Source organism: Bos grunniens, chromosome 21 (genome assembly GCF_055505025.1).
Source record: "Bos grunniens cultivar Pamir isolate PY7600 chromosome 21, Bosgru_T2T1.0, whole genome shotgun sequence".
Lineage (NCBI taxonomy): Eukaryota > Metazoa > Chordata > Mammalia > Artiodactyla > Bovidae > Bos > Bos grunniens.
Window position 1 is genome coordinate 24,692,673 of NC_141185.1, and position 19,745 is coordinate 24,712,417.

A 19,745-nucleotide genomic window follows, 5' to 3' on the forward strand; every position below is an offset into this window, starting at 1 on the left:
TGTATTTTTTATATGTTATATAAGTATTATTGTAAGTCTTGAATTGTTCTGTCTTTGGGAAATTTATTGCTATAACATTTTTTTCCCTGCCCTTAAAGATATTTACATGCTGATTTTTGTTATTTGATATTTTATTATAAAGTAGGCAGTCCAAATGAAGTATTTTTATGCTTAAGCAAATGTTTAAAAGTGACTGGGATGCCTTAGAAACTGGAAGTTAATAAAAAGTTATTTTTGCTGTGCCCTATATGAAGTAACAAGCATCAGGATAAAAAATCATTTTGGGAATATGCTAAAAACTTTTTCCAAGGACACAGTTGATAAAATATTTATAATGAATAATATAAAATACTAGTTTTAATTGGTGGTGCAGCAAATTTACTCTTTGGCCAAAGGAAGAAGTTTAAAACCACATGACTTCTCCCTCTCCCCAGTCCCCCACTCCCTGCTTCCTCCTCTCCCCATCCCCACCTCCCTGCTTCCTCCTCTCCCCATCCCCACCTCCCTGCTTCCTCCTCTCCCCATCCCCACCTCCCTGCTTCCTCCTCTCCCCATCCCCACCTCCCTGCGTCCTCCTCTCCCCATCCTCTCCCTGCTTCCTCCTCTCCCCATTCCCCTCCTCCCTGCTTCCTCTTCTTCTTATCTCCACCTCCCTGCTTTCTCCTGTCCCCGTCCTCACCTCCCTGCTTCCTCCTCTCCCCATCCCCACCTCCCTGCTTCCTCCTTCCCCCATCCCCACCTCCCTGCTTCCTCCTCTCCCCATCCCCACCTCCCTGCTTCCTCCTCTCCCCATTCCCCTCCTCCCTGCTTCCTCTTCTTCTTATCTCCACCTCCCTGCTTCCTCCTCTCCCCATCCCCACCTCCCTGCTTCCTCCTCTCCCCATTCCCCTCCTCCCTGCTTCCTCTTCTTCTTATCTCCACCTCCCTGCTTCCTCCTCTCCCCATCACCACCTCCCTGCTTCCTCTTCTCCTCACTCCCCACCTCCCTGCTTCCTCCTTTCCCCACTCCCCCACCCTCCTGCTTTTTTTAAGGTACTCATACTCTTAATTCCCAATTACCCTGTAATTACATAGCCCTCATTTTCTGGTTTGTATCAACAGATTATTTCTGACCTTTTCTTTCCTCCTCTTGGCCTGCAGTTTTTGGCTTTTTGGTTTTTATTTTTCCCACAACATTTGGAAAAAATTTCAAACTGATAGAAAAGTTGCAAGAGTAATAAAATGAATGCCCATAAATCTTTCAGATAAATTTACCAGTTGTTAATATTTTCTGTATCTTTTTCTGTACACACACACCCACCCACCCACCACCACCTCCACCGTACCTGCGCTTTTTTTTCTGAGCCATGTAAGAGCAAGTATTAGACTCTTTACGTCTAAACACTTCAACTATGTCCTAAGAATAAGTATACACTTCCTGAAAAATCATAAGGGCCACATTCAGGATATTTAACATTGATGTATTACTACAATTTTAGTCTATAGTCAGTTATCCTCAGTTGTTCCAATTATATCCTTCATAGTTATAAATCGGTTGATTTATCACTATATTATGAAGGTTCTGTAGAACAGAGAAGATGTTAACAGTGATGATTAGTTTTTTTTAGAAATTTCATTTTAGTGAATTTACACTAGAAGCCTGTTTTTATTATTATGGGAGATTGTTTGGTAACTTTTTAATAATATACTCAGTTACTGCACACTACATGCAAAGAGGAAAAAGTTAAACATTAAGCATAAAGGATATATGTCTACTACATATGATTTTGTAGATTATCAGTACATTGAGATATTATCAAGCAGGAAAAACCTTCACTGACTTTCTAATGATTTTACATTTTCCATTATATACATTGCATAGGATAATGACTTTTTTTAAGCTGGAGGAGATCTATAATGATACCTACCTAAACCATCTATTTTACAGATGAGCTGTAGTCTTAGTGAGATTATTGAATAACTTACACAGTATATCACATAATTAGTGACAGAAATTAGACTAGGACCCTAGGTTACCTGTAGGTCTTATATATAATCATGCCAATATTAATAAAAGAAATTTAATTATGAAGATTTTAGATTATGGGTTTTTTTCATGCCATTGTGATGATCCCTTTTGCTGCTGCTGCTGCTAAGTCACTTCAGTCATGTCCAACTCTGTGCGACCCCATCGACAGCAGCCAACCAGGCTCCTCCGTCCCTGGGATTCTCCAGGCAAGAGTACTGGAGTGGGGTGCCATTGCCTTCTCTGACTTTTGATGCTAGACCTGACTTAATTGTGAAATACAGAAGTGTTATTCTTTAGAAGTTTTAATTACAAAGAAACAAGCTTAGGAAGACTTGTTTCCTACAGGATTTGCCTTCAGCCTGAGATTTGCTGTTACATTTGATGAGGTAGCTTGAAATAGCTATTAGATGAAAGAGAGAGTACGTACTTATAAATAAGATCCTTATTTCAAAACATAAATTTCTCTATCTTGTATCTGTGTCATTTTCTCCTTAGGTAAATTTAGATAGAAGCTCTATTGAAGAAGTAATTATTGTCGTAATAAGTGAAAGTGAAAGTCGCTCAGTTGTGTCTGACTCTTTGCAGTTCCATGGACTATACAGTCCATGGATTTCTCCAGGCTAGAATACTGGAGTGGGTATCCTTTCCCTTCTCCAGGAGATCTTCCCAACCCAGGGATCGAACCCAGGTCTCCCGCATTGCAGGCGGACTCTTTACCAGCTGAGCTTTGAGGGAAGCCCATATTGTCATAATAAGGAATTACAAACTAGTGAGGTTTTGACCTTACCAGGAAAAAAATAACACTAAGACGTATTGACATTTCTCTTATTCACTTTTGTAGATATTTAAGATTATTAATTTGACTCCTATGTATTTTTTTGATCAATTCTCTGGAAAAATTACTGACACTTGTATATTATTTTTTTCTATAGAAATAAGTGAATTTCCATCTGAATGCTGTAGTGTGATGGCAGGGGGCACTCTTACAGGATGGCATGCTGATGTTGCTACTGTAATGTGGCGAAGGATGCTGGGTATTTTGGGAGATGTCAACGCTATTATGGATCCTGAAATACATGCTCAAGTTTTTGATTACCTATGTGAACTTTGGCAGAATCTAGCTAAGGTAAAAAAAAAAATAAGCAAAAGCTAAAAAGGGAGAAGGAAAGAAATATAAAGTATTAAGAAGTATAGAAAAAGCCTAAGATAACACTGCCTCCCCAGTCCCCTACTACAGACTGATGCCTTAACCATGATTGAATATGTAGTTGGTGGTAGGAACTAGATCTCAGGTTTAAGATAAGGTAAACCAGAAAAGAGAACACTTTTCATATCATAGATTTGTTGTGTTTTATTTGAAAATTACAGATTAGAGATAATCTTGGCATTTCAACTGATAACCTGACCTCCCCTTCTCCACCGGTTTTAATTCCTCCACTGAGAATTCTTACACCTTGGCTTTTTAAGGTAAGTTTAATATATAAAATATTAACTTAAAAATTGCATTTAGTAAATAAGTATGTAGTCTTAAACATTTGAGAGAGAGGACTGTTGTGTGGTCTTCTAGAACACTTAATTTTGTTTTGTGTTTTGCATTTTAAAAATTTGTTTCATTGAAGTATAGTTGATTTACAATGTTGTGTTAATTTCTACTGTATAGTAAAGTGATTCAGTTATGTGTGTGACACATTGTTTTTCATGTAGTTTTCCATTACAGTTTATCATAGGATATTGAATATAGTTCCCTGTAAAGCACTTAGTTTTTAACTAGCCATTAGGGGTTATATAGAGAGGAGTGGCGGAGAAGGCAATGGCCCCCCACTCCAGTACTCTTGCCTGGAAAATCCCATGGATGGAGGAGCCTGGAAGGCTGCAGTCCATGGGGTCGCTGAGGGTCGGACACGACTGAGCGATTTCACTTTCACTTTTCACTTTCATGCATTGGAGAAGGAAATGGCAACCCACTCCAGTGTTCTTGCCTGGAAAGTCCCAGGGACAGGGCATCCTGGTGGGCTGCCATCTATGGGGTCACACAGAGTCGGACACGACTGAAGTGACTCAGCAGCAGCAGAGAGGAGTGGACCTAGCAAAATTATTATTTAGCATACATCACTTTTATTACTGAAATAAAAATATAGAAAATTATGTTATTATATTTAAATGAAATGTAAACCTCAATTTTCTGTTAGAGTATGCTATGTACTTTTAAGGAACTGATTCTTTTAGGTATTATTTGATATGTTTGGTGCATTTCCTAAGTGAAACGGTGTATAGTTATTCACACCTACATTGTATAATTTTAGTAATAAAGATAATTCTAGTAATTCTGATATTTGGTTCAATAAAGAAAATGGGCCAACACAGGAATAAATGAAAACGAATATATTGCTTATTGTATTCAGTTGCTTCAGTATTTAACAAATAGTATTTGGTTTTGAGTATTGAAAACAACATCTTTTAATTGTAGGCAACCATGTTAACTGATAAATATAAACAAGGTAAATTACATGCCTATAAACTTATTTGTAATACAATGAAAAGAAGACAAGATGTTTCTCCAAATAGAGATTTTCTAACACATTTCTACAATATAATGCATTGTGGATTACTTCATATTGATCAGGTAAATTGCTTTATGACTTTATTTTTGATTCTTGAATCTGTTTAACTCTTGACTTTCAAGAGTTAAAAAAAAGCATTCCTTTATGTGAGTGATTTATTTATGGATTTCTCCTATTTATAACATCATTTATCCTGAAAAATGGTTTCAAAATAAGCTATTGTAATTGAGAGATTAACTTGATTATTAAGTGCATGTTTCTTCTAGTGTTATACCAACTAGTTTGTTTTTGAAGAACCATCCTTTGCTTACATTGAGAGCATCTTCCTTTAATGTCCTAGTATATGACTAAGTGCACACACGCGCATGCTTAGGGCTTCCCCTATAGCTCAACGGGTAAGGAATCCACCTGCAATGCAGGAGACACAGGAGATGGCGAATTTGATCCCTGGGTCAGAAGATCCCATAGACAAGGAAGTGGCAACCCAGTCCATCATTCTTGCCTGAGAAACCTCATGGACAAAGGAGCCTGGCGGGCTACAGTCCATGGGATCACAAAGAGTTGGACATGATTGAGTGATGAAGCACACACATAGCTAGCACTTAAGACTTAGGATTTGCTCAGCTAGTCATGCAGTGATCAGAAGTTTTTTTTCCTATTCTAAGACTCAGTACATCACTTGCAGTTCATTTAAGGAGCATTAAATTAATATAAAAGATGATATATCTTTCTGAAAAGTGAAAAAACTTCTTGTGTTACTTTGAAATAATTAGTGTTTTACCCTACACTCTTAATTATGGATAAAGAGCTTCATTTAAGGTAAATTGGATTGAGTAATACAACCTGGTGCACTTCATCTTCATGGTAAATTCCAAAGGCAAAATGAATGAATAACCATGTTAAGAATATTCCCTCAAGAATACCTAAGTCTAGATTTTTGAGGCTAGATGTCTATCATCAAAGGGCTTCAGTTTTTCTAAAAAAGAATTTTCCAAGTTGCCACATAGCAGGTCATGCAGCTTCAGACATCAAAGTGGTCTCATGGAAGCAAGTAGGAGGTAGGAGGAACTACTCTGCAGTTAAGTTTTACAACACATGGGCCTTAGATTTTTAACCCTGTGAAGTGAAGAGCCTTCTAACTGACTCTCCAGGGTTGATGTCAGTTAAAAAAAAAAAAGTGTTTTAAGTTTACTTTCCTTTGATGAAATATGTACTAAGCATGGATTATTTGGAAGAATTAAAATTAGTCTTTCCTATTAGGCAAGCACTTATAGTTATTACTTGTTTTATTATTTCATATCTATATTTAAGGATATTGATTAGCTGATACTCAGAATTACATTTGTAATTTTTTTTTTTTCTCCTTCTCTCTTTATTCCTAAGGATATTGTCAATACAATCATCAAGCACTGCTCACCTCAATTTTTCTCACTTGGTTTGCCTGGTGCCACAATGCTTATTATGGATTTTATTGTAGCAGCTGGTAGAGTGGCTTCTTCAGCTTTTCTCAATGTAAGTTTTTATTTCCTATCCTTCATAATATAACAAACAGCAGTTAACCAAGATGCAGCTAACAAAGCAACAAAGGAAGAGCCATTGTTGATAAAATATGACAAGTTAATATTCAGGGAAATATATAATTTAATTAGAATTGAGCCTCATTTTAGATCCCACACATATCATCTTCCTTTTGTTAATTCCCCCATCCCTAGACAGATTACAGAGTAATTTGATTAGGTGTTGCCTTTCTTACTTACAGTTGCATTCTAGTTGTATCTTCCATTATGCCCCACATACCTGAACAAGTATTCCCAATTTTATTGTCCAGCTTTAAAGAAAACCCATAGCTAATCTAGTTTTTTTTTTTCCACTTTTGTAGTAAAATTGATTTTTAACTGAGATAGTGGTTGTGAGCCTACCATGTTCCATTATGCCTCTGGCCTTGTATCTGTAAATCTAGATTATGTTTTAAATATGAAATGAGTTATTTTGTTGAAAATTAGAATACTCCATCACTTCTGTTACAGCATTTATTAACATAAGGAAACCCTTTTGGAGATAGATTCTTGTTTTATGTATATAGAAGATGTTTTAAATTTCTAATAGATTTGTTTTAGCATTTTTGTTAGGTGTGCTTAAACATGCCATCAATGTGTAGGTATTTTAGTAAGTTAAGTAAAGCATTGTATCAGTAGGTGGATGTTGATGGTTCGTGGGCATGCAAGTAGGCAGAAGAAGAAAAATAAACATTCAGTGCTGATACTTAAGAAATAGCTTAATATAGCTAAAGAGAAAAAATGAAAAGTTACCTTTATCTTCAGTCCAAGCATAATTTTTAATTTTGTTTTTATTAAGTAGTGTAGGTAGTGTTTTTATCATGTACAAATCATAAAACTCATCTAGACTAGTGCCTGTTTCTTGAAGATACAGTGAACATTTTCATTCCTAGTTACTTTATTCATCGTTAGGTTGTTACAGATGTAATACAGAGACACTGAGTCTTCTACTCATTAGAACAATCTATTACAATGAGTAAGTTGCCTTTAAAATGAAAGGATATTTTTCCTTGAAATTAGGGTAATTTTATGCTGTTAGCTAAAACTGTATTCCTGTCTACATACTCATTAGCTGCAGCCACATTTCTGCTTTTTAGCTGCTCTTAAGGAAAGCTCTGTTTGTTCATTGCATTTATTGAGAATAACAGTTTATGTGGAAAGTATAGGTGAAACCTACACTTTTTGTGTTCCCCTTTCCTTTTTGAATTCTTTCTGACTTCCCTGTATAATCTGATTAGGTAATAAAGTAATTTTTCTGATAAGTTAAAGATTTTTAAAATCTGATACATAGGCACCAAGAGTGGAAGCACAAGTTCTTCTGGGATCTTTGGTTTGCTTTCCCAACTTGTATTGTGAACTGCCTGCTCTCCATCCCAACATCCCTGATATTGCTGTGTCTCAATTTACAGATGTTAAGGTAAGAAGTCAGAGACTAATTTATAATCATAGCAGTATATTCAGGAAAATTTGTATTCTTTATTTTCCTCTAGAAAGCCACACAATTGTTAAAGAGCATTAGCCAGCTGTACCCCTCCGACACAAAGGCTGGAATGTTCATTAGGAGCATAGCCTTTTTTATTTGTAACTACTCTGGAAACATTTTCTCACTATTGAACCCACTTATGTGTCATTATCTTAGGATTCATTCATTCACTCACTGAACATTTATTGAAATCCTGAGTCAGATATAATGCTGCTAATATAAGGCTTCTAAGATTGATGGTACTCGGCCTGCACATTTGACTCTCTCCTTCTAGTTTGCCAAGGTGATGAATCAAACAGTGTAAAGGAATATTCTTTTCTGCTCTAGGAAACTGTGGAATTGGGGTGGGGATCCCACGTGCCTGAAGTATTAATAGGCTTAAACCAGACATGATACAAAATTGAAGTGACCATGCAATTGTTTCCCCAGATAATAAACCTCTCTAAATTCCTGTGGGTTTAACAGTCCTAAGAAGTTGTGCTTGTTATAGTAATTGCCAAATGGTCTCTGTGAGCTGAGTTGGCCCTAGAATTAGAAGGAAAAAGAGAATAAAGAAGGGACAAGACAGTAGCATTCTGTCTCCTTGAGAGTCATGCTGATGACTTTTTCAAAACACATGTGCTTTCTCTGAAAAAAATTTTAAGACAAATTTTCGTCTGGAGTATTGCATATACTTTCCATACCACCTTTATTTTTCTTTATCACACTTGTTATTTTTCAGTGTCTGATTTATAGACAAATAAACACCAAGGTCTTAGTTACTGCTACATCCTCAAGCTTACCATGATGCTTGGCATGGAGAATATACTCAGGCATTTTTTAGACAAGTGAACTTCACGGAAACATAAAATCGTAGGGGCTGATGTGAATTTGCAATGATACTTGATTGAAATTATACAAATTGACCTTTACTCTTTAGGGATGTAATGGCTTTGGTTTCTACTTTCAGAAGATTCTGAAAATCAAAAATAAGTTAAGAGCTTCAGTGTTCTTAGGCAGTTTTGAGTTTGTTTGAGCTTAGCTTAGCCTACTATATGTGATTTGCATGAACTGAGTGGCCTTTTACTTTGTTGGCCATTGTATAGGAAGTAATGCTTGAAGTGATTTAAAAAATAATAATAATAACACTATTACATAGAGGGGCTTCCCTGGTGGCTCAGATGGTAAAGAATCCACCTGCAATGCAGGAGACCTGGTTTGATTCCTGGGTCAGGAAGATCCCCTGGAGAAGGGAATGGCTACCCACTCCAGTATTCTTGCCTGGAGAATTCCGTGGACAGAGAGGAAAGAGCTTACATAGAAAGCTCTAGGGTTTAAACAATAGGTAACTTCCACCTACTTATTAATTCCTAGCCATTGGGCTAGATGCTAAATTCACAAAGGTAAGTAGAAGTTCACTCCTCTTAAGGACCTTACAATTCTGTATATGCGATAAATCTTTAGTGAATGAAATACAAATTCTATTCCAGTTTCTATAGACTATAAGCCAGGAGACACTGGCACATATTCAGGGACATAAAACAAGATAAAAAAATTTCATGGCCTAATGGTGTTCAAATCATACAGAATCTATTCTCTTATCACTGCAGAATTATGTTAGAAATCAATATCAAAAGATAATTGAAAATATTTTGAAGTGCAATGTGACATTTACCAAGAAAGATATTTGACTTAGCCATTGAAAACCTCTAATTGAATGATTTTTAAAAAACACATTAACTATTAACTGGCCCTTCTCCCCAAATTCACACATTATCATGGTTTATAATTTTTAAAGAAGAAGCTTGCTTTTAAATGATAATTCTCAAAGTTTTGAAAAGTTTAAAAAGATGTTCATACCTTTTAGCTATTACATCTGCTTTAATTACCTTTATAGTGAACATATTATTGCTTTTCTAATCAGGGGGAAAAAAAGCTGGCCTAAAACACAACATTCAAAAAACCAAGGTCATGTCCTCTGGTCCCATCACTTTATAGCAAATAGAAGGGAAAAAGTGGAAGCAGTAACAGATTTTGTTTTCCTAGGCTCCAGAATCACTTTGGATAGTGACTGCAGCCATAAAATTAAAAAACGCTCCTTGGAAGGAAAGCTGTGACAAACCTAGACAGTGTATTAAAAAGCAAAGTTGTCACTTTGCCAACAAAGGCCATATAGTCAAAGTTATGGTTTTTCCAGTAGTTGTGTACAGTTGTGAGAGTTGAACTATAAAGAAAGCTGAGCGCTGAAGAATTGATGCTTTGGAATTGTGGTGCTATTAAGACTCTTGAGAGTCCTTTGGACTGCAAGGAAATTAAACTAGTCAATCCTAGAGGAAATCAACCCTCAATATTCATTGGAAGGACTAATGCTGACGTTGAAGCTCTAGTACTTTGGCCCTATGATGCAAAAAGTTGACTCTTTGGAAAAGACCCTGAGGCTGGGAAAGATTGAAGGCAAAAGGAGAAGAAGATGAGATGGTTGAGGATGAGATGATTAGATAGCATCACCAACTTAATGGACGTGAATTTGAGCAAACTCTGGGAGATAGTGAAGGACAGGGAAGCCTGGCGTGCTACAGTTTATGGGGTCACAAAGAGTTGGACACGACTTAGTGACTGAACAATAGCAAAATCAGGAAAAAGTTTTTGAACATATACATTTGGTGATAAATTTCCAAAAATATTTGTCTGCTATAACAAAATACTACAGAATGGGTAGCTTATAAGTGACCAAAATTTATCTCTTACAGTTCTGAGGGCTGAGCCCCAAATCAAGGCTCTAGCATAGTCACATTGTGGTGAAGGCCCTCTTCCTGGTTCTTAGCTTATGCCTTCTTGCTATTTCCTCACAGAGTAAGAAGTTCTTAGGGAACTCTGTGGGAGTCTCTCTATTAATCCCATCTATAAAGGTTCCACCCTCATGGTCTAAGTACCTCCTAATACAGGGGTTGGGATTTCAATGTATGAATTTGCAAGGAGAGCACAAACATTCAGACCATACTGTTTTATTTATTTAGCTAATATTATGACTAACATTGGAATATATTAAAATTATGTACATGAGAACAAAAATGTCTGTTTTATTTCTCTGTTGTATCCCTAGTACCTAGGCCCATAGTGGCTATTTAATAAATATTTGCTGAATAAATAAATGAAATCTTAGTCATGGCTACTGTTTCTCCGTCATTTTAGGAACTTATAATCAAAACTGTGTTAAGCTCTGCAAGAGATGAGCCCTCTGGTCCTGCACGGTAAGTCAGACTTTCTTAAGACTTGGCATAACTCTTCTGTGTGTGCAGTTTTATTTTAAAAGTTAATTGAATTATTTAGCAGTCCAGATTGTTTCAAATGCACAAAACCTATTCTGAATCACAAATTTAAATTATTTGGATGATTAAATTTTTCATTACTAACTTCCTTCAGTAAAAATAAAATCCTAGTTACCTTCTTCAGTATTTTCATCTTTTGTATCTAAAATGATTTCTTTTAATCTTATTAAAATTCATCTACTCTAGAAAATGATATTGTCTTTTCCATTATTCCACATTTTCATTTCATTTAGCTTTAACTCTAAATTTTACGATTTTCAGTATTCTTTCCCGAGCATTTTCTGTGCTAATGATGACAACCTTCTAAGTTTACAGGGATATTCCTATAATACTGTTCTATTCAATCCTCATCACAATTCTAAGAAATTATTAGTATCATTATTCTTCCAATTTTACTAGCAAGAAACTGGCAGCATAGAAAGCTAACATTCATTAAACTATTTTTCCAAGTGCCAACCACTGTTATAAATACTTTATTACCTCACTTAATCTTTGCAGAAAACCTCACTTAATCTTTGCAGAAATTTTTATCCTCCTTTTTATAGTTGGGAGCCCAGAGAATTTTAGTAATCTGCCCTATCATACAGAAAATGTAGAGCCATAATTGAAACCCTGGCAGTTTGTCTTCAGAGCCTTATTAGATATATAAGTAATAAGTGGCAGAACTGGATTTGAACCTTAAGCTTCCAATTCTAGATTTTCTGCCCGCCCCCCCCCCCTTTCTTTAATGTCATTGCCTTTCCAGTGAAAGAATATTTAAGCCTAAAACATAATTATCCAAAACAGATTTAGGAATCATTAACATAACAGCTTGTGTTGACAGTATAGGAGAATCCCAGAAGTTGAACATTAAACATTTGCTAAACTTGTTTTGCGTATACTTTTCAGAAATGTAGGGCCTTACGCCCACAGACACACACACACACCCTTTTCCTATACTTTTCAGGAATGTATGGCCTTACATACATATACAACCAAAAAACAAAACTTAAATATTTGTATTCCAGTTTGTGCCTTTAGTTAGCTGCATCCATGGAGAACTTTGTTTCATTTCAGAGTTTATTTTAGGATTACAGCTCCTTCCACTGCTAAGCCTGACACTTGGTTATTTAGATCTGTGAATGTGTAAAGTTTATGGGTAGACAAACTGAGAAAGAATGAAAGCAGTAGACTGCACATAAAGACTTTCTGCAGTTTTGATAGTAAATTAGTAGCATTAGCACTGAAAGGAGGACTTTGATCCATTACGTTCAGGAAGAAAAATATTTCTGCATTGAATTGTTCTAAAACTTAGCACTATACTGAATTTAAGAATATCAGTATTGGGACATGGAAGATATATCAGAAAAACTAGAAGGAGTTGACTTATTTTTGTATCTTGAAATATTACATGTTTCATTAGAAGCTTATACTTGAACACACTAATAGAATTTTTACTGATTCTGATCATCAGATAACTTTCTTCAAGCTGAAACTCAGTTGAAGTAGGGAACTGGAGTTTCACATTAGAAAACAAAACGAAAATTCTCCAAGTTCTGTTTCTTTTGGAATTCCTTTATAAAGTGTATAAGTTTTGTGTTCTCAATTTGTTTTAAAGAGAATTCATAGCTAGTTATGTTAAATTTAAAAGATATGAAAGGAAAAATATCTTATTACTGCTATCAGTCAATAAAATTACAGTTTCCTTTTTGAAAGCAGGTTGCATGTTTGTTTGGGAAATTGATGGTATCAATTTGTCAATATGGGTTTGTTAGAAAGATCCTGTGTCTTTATCCCCACCTGTGATCTTTGTAGTAAATTGTAGTTGAAAATAAGGCTTAGAACAGGAAACTACTCAATAGTCTGTAATAATCTATATGGGAAAAGAGCCTGAAAAAGGATGGATATATGTATATCTGAATCACTTGGCTGTACACCTGAAGCTAACACAGCATTGTAAATCAACTATACTCCAATATAAAATAAAAATTAAATTAAACTTAAAAAATAAGGCTTAAAGTTTGGGGAATATGCTTTTCTCCCACTTTATCTTCCTAGGTAACAAATTGATTAATGAACAGTAATGAATTGATTAACAGTAACAAATTGATTAATTCACCTAAATTGTGCATCTTCACTCTAGGTTGGTTGGTTGGGAATATTTTGGTTGTGGTGGTGGTTTCATTTCATTTACAGGCACATCCACTTTTATTTGTATCATTTCTGGTTGCCTTTTTGCAGATGTGTAGCACTTTGCAGTTTAGGTATTTGGATTTGTGAAGAATTAGTCCATGAGTCTCATCATCCTCAAATTAAGGAAGCTCTGAATGTAATTTGTGTTTCCTTAAAGGTAAGTAAGTAAATATTTAGAAGACTATATTAAGATAGTATAGAATGCATGATTATTTTTCCCCAGATGTTAATTATATCTTGTGCATTACAGTATTTCCTTGATTCTGACGTTTTCCTTAGTAGTTCTCCTCTTGAATTTAGGGTATCTTAGTGATGCCCTATTTTATCTCAACTTTTTATGTATTTGGCTTTGTCCCTAAGATACTTATGGATGACTGCTATAAAGGAAACCAGTCATTTAACAACATATGTAGGGCTGTTTACTGTTTACTTTGACTTAGGTATCAGAGAAGACTTTAGAAAGAGGACACATCTAGTCACGCCTTAAAGAGCGGGTGAGATTTGGTCATAGAGAGATAAGCATAGAAGTTTGACTTTATAAGTGGGGAGTCATCTAAGATTTTTAAGCACAGAGAGTGTCAGCATCAGAACAGTTCAGAAGACAATTTGGGAGTATTGTATGCAGTAGATTGGCGTGGGGAAAAATGGGATAACAAGATGAGCAGTTTAGAGGCCATTCTAGAAATGAAATAAAAACTTTAATGAGGACAAACATTACAAAGAAAAAATAAAGTTAATTATATATTAGAATGTGTTATGATTTTTAATTTTGTAGGTTATATTTATCTAATATTTTAATAAACATAAATATAGAATGACAAAAATAAACATGCATATACAGTTAAAAATTTTTCAACAACTAGTGCATAGATAATATTAAGAAGAGATTTTTTTTTATCATATTTCTTTTTTTTCTTATTACTACAGTTTACTAATAAAACAGTAGCCCATGTAGCTTGTAACATGCTTCATATGCTGGTTCATTATGTACCTAGACTTCAGATTTACCAGCCTGATTCTCCCTTGAAAATTATTCAAGTAAGTAATTTCTCATTTGTTTATTATGACTTGTTAAGGATTCTTGTATTTGGATACCTTGAAATATAAAATTATTTAATAGTTTTCTTTAAATTTTGCATAGCTAAATAGTGGCCACTCAGGGTACATATTTGAAATACCATAATTCATGGTAGTCCTCTTCTATATTATGTTATATTAATATATTAAGAGATTATGTGGTTGGTTTTAAATGCTATGTGAAAATTTACTATTGCTATTCTCTTTATAATGTATATTCAGTATCATTCCCCGTCTTAGGTTAGAAAAAATACCATCCCTTCAGTTACCAAAATCAGAACATTATTTTGGTTCATTCTTTCCCTTTCCTTTTCTGCCAGTCATATATAAAGTGTTTTATTTCTTTCTTTTTTTTTTTTTTTTAAATTCTGTGTGTTATGTGCTTCCTGTAACACTAGATACTATAATAGCCTTTTAAACTGGTCTCCTGGCTTCTGAGGTCATCTCTCCAAGTCATCATTCATATTGACATAACTTATGTCACTATCCTGAAGGAGAAAAAAACAATGAAACTAAAGTCTTCAAGTGGTTTTCTTTTACCTGTAAAATAAGACCCAAGTAAATCTTTAGTTGCGATTTACTTGGAAGCCTCCAGATGAGAACCCATACCATGTTTTCAGAATCATGAAGAGATTCCTTTGATAAAATACCCTGTAGTCTAGGCACCTGAGTCAGCTATTATTCCCTAAACATACCCTTTACTCATCTTCTTACCTAAAATGCTCTACTTTCTCTGCCCACCTCATCTTTCAGTGATTGGTTTAAACACCATCTCCTCAAAAAACAAGAATCATTACTTATTCTTTCCAACCAGAATTTATCTTTCTTATCTTTATGTTCTTATAACATTTTTAGAAAAGACAGTAATACTTATTAAGCATTTACCATGTATCAGTCATTATACTAGTCACCTTTTCATATGTTACCTCATTTAATTCATAAAAGGTCATTTGAAGAAGATTGTTATCTCTTCCTCCTCTTCTCCCTTTATATAAGATGAGAGAGCTGAGGATATAGTAACTATATAAAGTCATAAGCTAAACCAGGGTAGAAACAGAGTTCAAACCCAAGTCTGTTAAATTTCAAGTCCAAGCTTTTGCCAGTCAACCATGCCACCAAGGCCCTATTGTAGCACTAAATATATTTGTGTAAAAAAATCTAAGCTTCTTTAAGACAGTGACAGTTTTTCTTGATTATTTTTTATGCATAGGATGACTTTCATATAGAATCTCTTAAATAAATATCTGTTGAGTTTAATACAGTATTATGGTTCAGAGATTGGGTTTGAAGTTTAGACCTGGTTTAATTAACCCACGACTCTGCCATTTACTAAGTTTGTAACTATGAACAAATTACTCAGTCCTCTAAACTCTGACTTTCTTTATGTTTGCATTTGGGATAAAAATACCTACCTCAAAGAGTTGCTCTGGAAACTAAATGAGAAAATATATATAAAACACTGATACATTTTGGCATAAAAGTGATGGGACATAAATTTTAAAAAGTGTGTTGGCTGCAGCTACTGTCGTAATCATGCAAGACTTGATAGCTGGATGTGAATGTTCATATATATATAGGTATTAAAGCATTTGAAATTTTAAAACTTAAAAATTTTACTCTTTAAGGTTGGTTATTCTGTTGAAAGTTAAGGTATTCTTTAAGCAGATTTTTTTTTTTCTCATTTGAAAGTCTCCCAATGCTTTCCTATATTTTCTTTCTCGGTTTATGTATTTTAATACTTATCTAAGTAATTCTTAGGTGTGTAGAGTTTTTGCAGATTGCCTCACTATAAATTATGGTGGCCAATGGCTATAGATAAATAGTTATACTTCACCTCTAATTGAATGAAGAAATGAAATGCTAAAATAGTAGAGGAATTCCCTAATGGCTACCTACTTGCATAGTTAGGAATAGAATCCCAGTTCTATTACCAGTATTAAGTATTAATCTGATATATTAGATTCATTCTGTTAGCGAGTAAAACCTTTTACGGTGTAAATTACCTTTACAGGAATTTTTTTACTTGAAGCACTCATTTATAAAAATACAATAGCGAATAGCATGCAATAAAAATACAATAAGTTTACCTCAATACGTTTTTAACATACACATTAAAAAATTGAATAAGATCAAGAAATTTTCAGGGTAAATGATAAAACTATATTAATATTTTGCTTTCTTTAATAAGGTCTTCTGTCTCATACTTTATTCAATTTTGTTCATACTATATTCAGTGTACAATATATGTTAATTTAAAAAGCCACATTATAAAAATTTTTTTTAAGTCACATATTTGCAAGTATATATACCACAATATCCAGGAAGACAAGAGTAAATTATTTTTCCTTCACTTCATTGGGGAATAATTGATAAATATATTATATTTAAAATGTATAAAGCAATGATATTGGAGAAGGGTTACCAAGATCAAGGTAATTACCATATTATTACACATTGTTAATTTTTTTTATGGTGAGAATGCTTCAGGTCTACTCTTAGCAACTTTAAGATACTATTGTATGCTTAACTGTATTTACTGTACTATGCATTAAATCCTTAGAATTTATTATTCTTATAACTGAAAATTTACACCCTTTGACCTCCATCTCCCCAGTTCACTAGACCTCAGCCCCTGGCAACCACCATACTATTCTGTTTCTATAAAATCAGCTTTTTTTAGATTCCACATGTAAGTGATACCATACAATATTATCTTTCTCTGGCTTATTTCATTTAGCATAATACCCTCCAGGTTTTTTCATGTTCTCACAACTGGCAGGATTTTCTTTTTTCCTATTATTTAATAATATTCAATAGTGTATGTATGTACACCACAATTTCTATATCCATTTATCTGTCAAAAGACATGTGGGCTGTTCCATATCTTGGCTATTTTGAATAATACTGCAGTGAACATGAATGTGCATATATCCCTTTGAGATACTGATTTTATTTCCTTCATATGTATACCCAGAAGTAGTATATATGGTAGTTACATTTTTAATTTTATGAGGAACCTCCATACTGTTTTCCATGACTGTACCAGTTTCCATTCCCACTAAGAGTACATAAGGATTCCCTTTTCTTCACATTCTTGCCAACATTGGTTCTCTCTTGTCTTTTTAAAAATAGCCATCCTAACAAATATGAGGTGATACTTCATTGTAATTTTGATTTGCATTTTCCTGATGATTACTGATGTTGAGTACTTTACCATGTTCTTGTTGGCCATTTATGTGTCTTTGGCAGAACGTCTACTCAGAATCTTTGCCCTTTTATGAATTCAGATAATTTGTTTGGCTGTTGGGTATAGAAGTTCCTTGTATATTTTAGATATTAACCTCTTAAGATATATGGTTTGCAAATATTTTTTTCCATTCTGTAAGTTGTCTTTTCACTTTATTGATGGTTTCTTTCTCTGTGCAGAAGCTTTTGGTTTATATAGTCCCACTTGTTTATTTTGTTGTTGTTGCTTGTGCTTTAGGTATGATTTCCAAAAAATTATTACCAAAACCCATGTCACGGAGCCTTTTTCCTATGTTTTCTTCTAGAAGTTTTAAGGTTTCAAGCCTTTGTATTGAGACTTTGATCCATTTCAAGTTAGTTTTTGTGAGTGGTATAAATTAGGGGTCCAGTTTCATGCTTTGGCACATGGATACCCAGTTTTTTTCAACACCACATGTGTGTGTGTTCTCGGCACCCTTGTCAAAAATAGACTGTATGTGTGGGTTTATGTCTAGACTTCATTCTAATGCACTTGTCTATGTGCCTGTTTTTATGTCAGTCCCATATTTTGATTGTTGTTGTTAAGTCGTGTCGGACTCTTTGCGACCCCATGGACTGCAGCATGCCAGGCTTCCCTGTCCTTTACTATATCCTAGAGTTTACTCAGACTCATGTCCTTTGAGTCAGGTGATACCATCCAACCATCTCATCTTTTGTTGTCCCTTTTCCTCCTGCCTGCAATCTTTCCCAGCATCAGGGTCTTTTCCAGTGAGTTGACTCTTCCCATCAGGTGGCCAAAGTATTGGAGCTTCAGCATCAGTCCTTCCAGTGAGTATTCAGGGTTGATTTCCTTTGGGACTGACTGGTTTAATCTCCTTGCAGTCCAAGGGACTCTCAAGGATCTTTGCCAGCACCACAATTCAAAAGCATCAATTCTTCGGGGCTCAGTCGTCTTTATGGTCCAACTCTTATATCTGTACATGACTACTGGGAAAACCATAACTTTGTATGGACTTTTGTCGGTAAAATGATGTCTGTGCTTTATAATATGCTGCCTGGGTTTGTCATAGCTTTCCTTCCAAGAAGCAAGCATCTTTTAATTCCATGGCTGCAGTCACTGTCCACAGTGATTTTGGAGCCCAAGAAAAAACTCTTTCACTGCTTCTACTTTCTCCCCTTCTGTTTGCTATGAAGTGATGGGACCAGATGCCGTGATCTTAGGTTTTTGAGTGTTGAGCTTCAAGCAAGCTTTTTCACTCTCCTCTTTCACCTTCAGCAAGATGCTTGTTCGTTCCTCTTCACTTTTTGCCGTTAGAGTAGTATCATATGCATATCTGAGGTTGTTGATATTTCTCCTGTCAATCTTGATTCCAGCTTGTGACTCATCAGCCCTACATCTCATATGATGTACTCTGCATATAATTTAAATAAGCAGGATGACAGTATACAGCCTTGCTGTACTCCTTTCCCAATTTTGAATCCATCAGTTGTTCCATGTCCGTGTTCCATATTTTGATTGCTCTAGCTTTATAATAAAACTTGAAATCAGGGAGTGTGATGCCTCCAGCTTTGTTCTTTTTTCTCAAGATTGCTTTGGCTCTTTGGTTTTGGAGGGGGTGGGTAGAATTCCATTCAAATTTTATGATATTTTAGGATAGTTCTCTCTAATTCTGAGAAAAATGCCACTGGAATTTTGATAGGTATTACACTGAATCTGAGTAGTGTGAACAATTAAACTGTTAATTCTTCCAATCTGTAGCATGGAATATCTTTCCATTTATTTGTCTTCTTCAGTTGCATTCACTAGTGTCTTCTGATTTTCAGTATATAGGTCTTTCACCTCTTTGGTTAAATTTATTCCTAAGTATTTTATTGACTTTGATGCTATTCTAAATTAATTTCTCTTTGTGATAGTTTATTGTTGGTGTATAGAAATGCAACTGGATTTTATGTGTTGATTTTTACATCCTGCAACTCTACTGAATTCACTTATGAGTTCTAATCTACTAGGGTTGTTTTTGTGGAATGTTTAGGATTTCCTGGGTATAGGATCATGTCATCTACAAATAGGAATAATTTTATTTCTTCCTTTCAGATTTGGATGCTTTTTATTTCTTTCTCTTGCCTAATTGGTGTGGTAGGACTTCCCATACTGTGTGAAATAGAAATGACAGCTAAGAGCATCCTTGTCTTGTTCCCAACTTTAGAGGAAAGGACATTAACTTTTTACCTTCAAATATGTTGTTAGCTTCAGGCTTGTCCTATATAGAGTTTATTATGTTAAAATACATTGCTTCTTAACTTGTTGAGCAAAGCAGATGTCTTCAATAATAAATACCAATGGTTTTTATATGT

The 19,745-nt window shown here is 34.8% G+C and overlaps 1 protein-coding gene across 16 annotated transcripts in view; it reads left to right on the top strand.

The window, feature by feature from the left end:
• Window positions 1-19,745, top strand: part of RALGAPA1 (Ral GTPase activating protein catalytic subunit alpha 1) — a 214,175-nt gene that overhangs the window by 114,265 nt on the left and 80,165 nt on the right. For all 16 annotated transcript variants that reach the window (XM_086363567.1, XM_086363565.1, XM_086363574.1 and 13 more), the window contains 8 exons: window positions 2,941-3,134; window positions 3,377-3,475; window positions 4,476-4,631; window positions 5,953-6,081; window positions 7,417-7,542; window positions 10,780-10,838; window positions 13,137-13,245; window positions 14,016-14,126. In XM_086363567.1, the coding sequence (XP_086219693.1) occupies window positions 2,941-3,134; window positions 3,377-3,475; window positions 4,476-4,631; window positions 5,953-6,081; window positions 7,417-7,542; window positions 10,780-10,838; window positions 13,137-13,245; window positions 14,016-14,126 (983 nt within the window). The remainder of the gene's footprint in view (window positions 1-2,940; window positions 3,135-3,376; window positions 3,476-4,475; window positions 4,632-5,952; window positions 6,082-7,416; window positions 7,543-10,779; window positions 10,839-13,136; window positions 13,246-14,015; window positions 14,127-19,745) is intronic.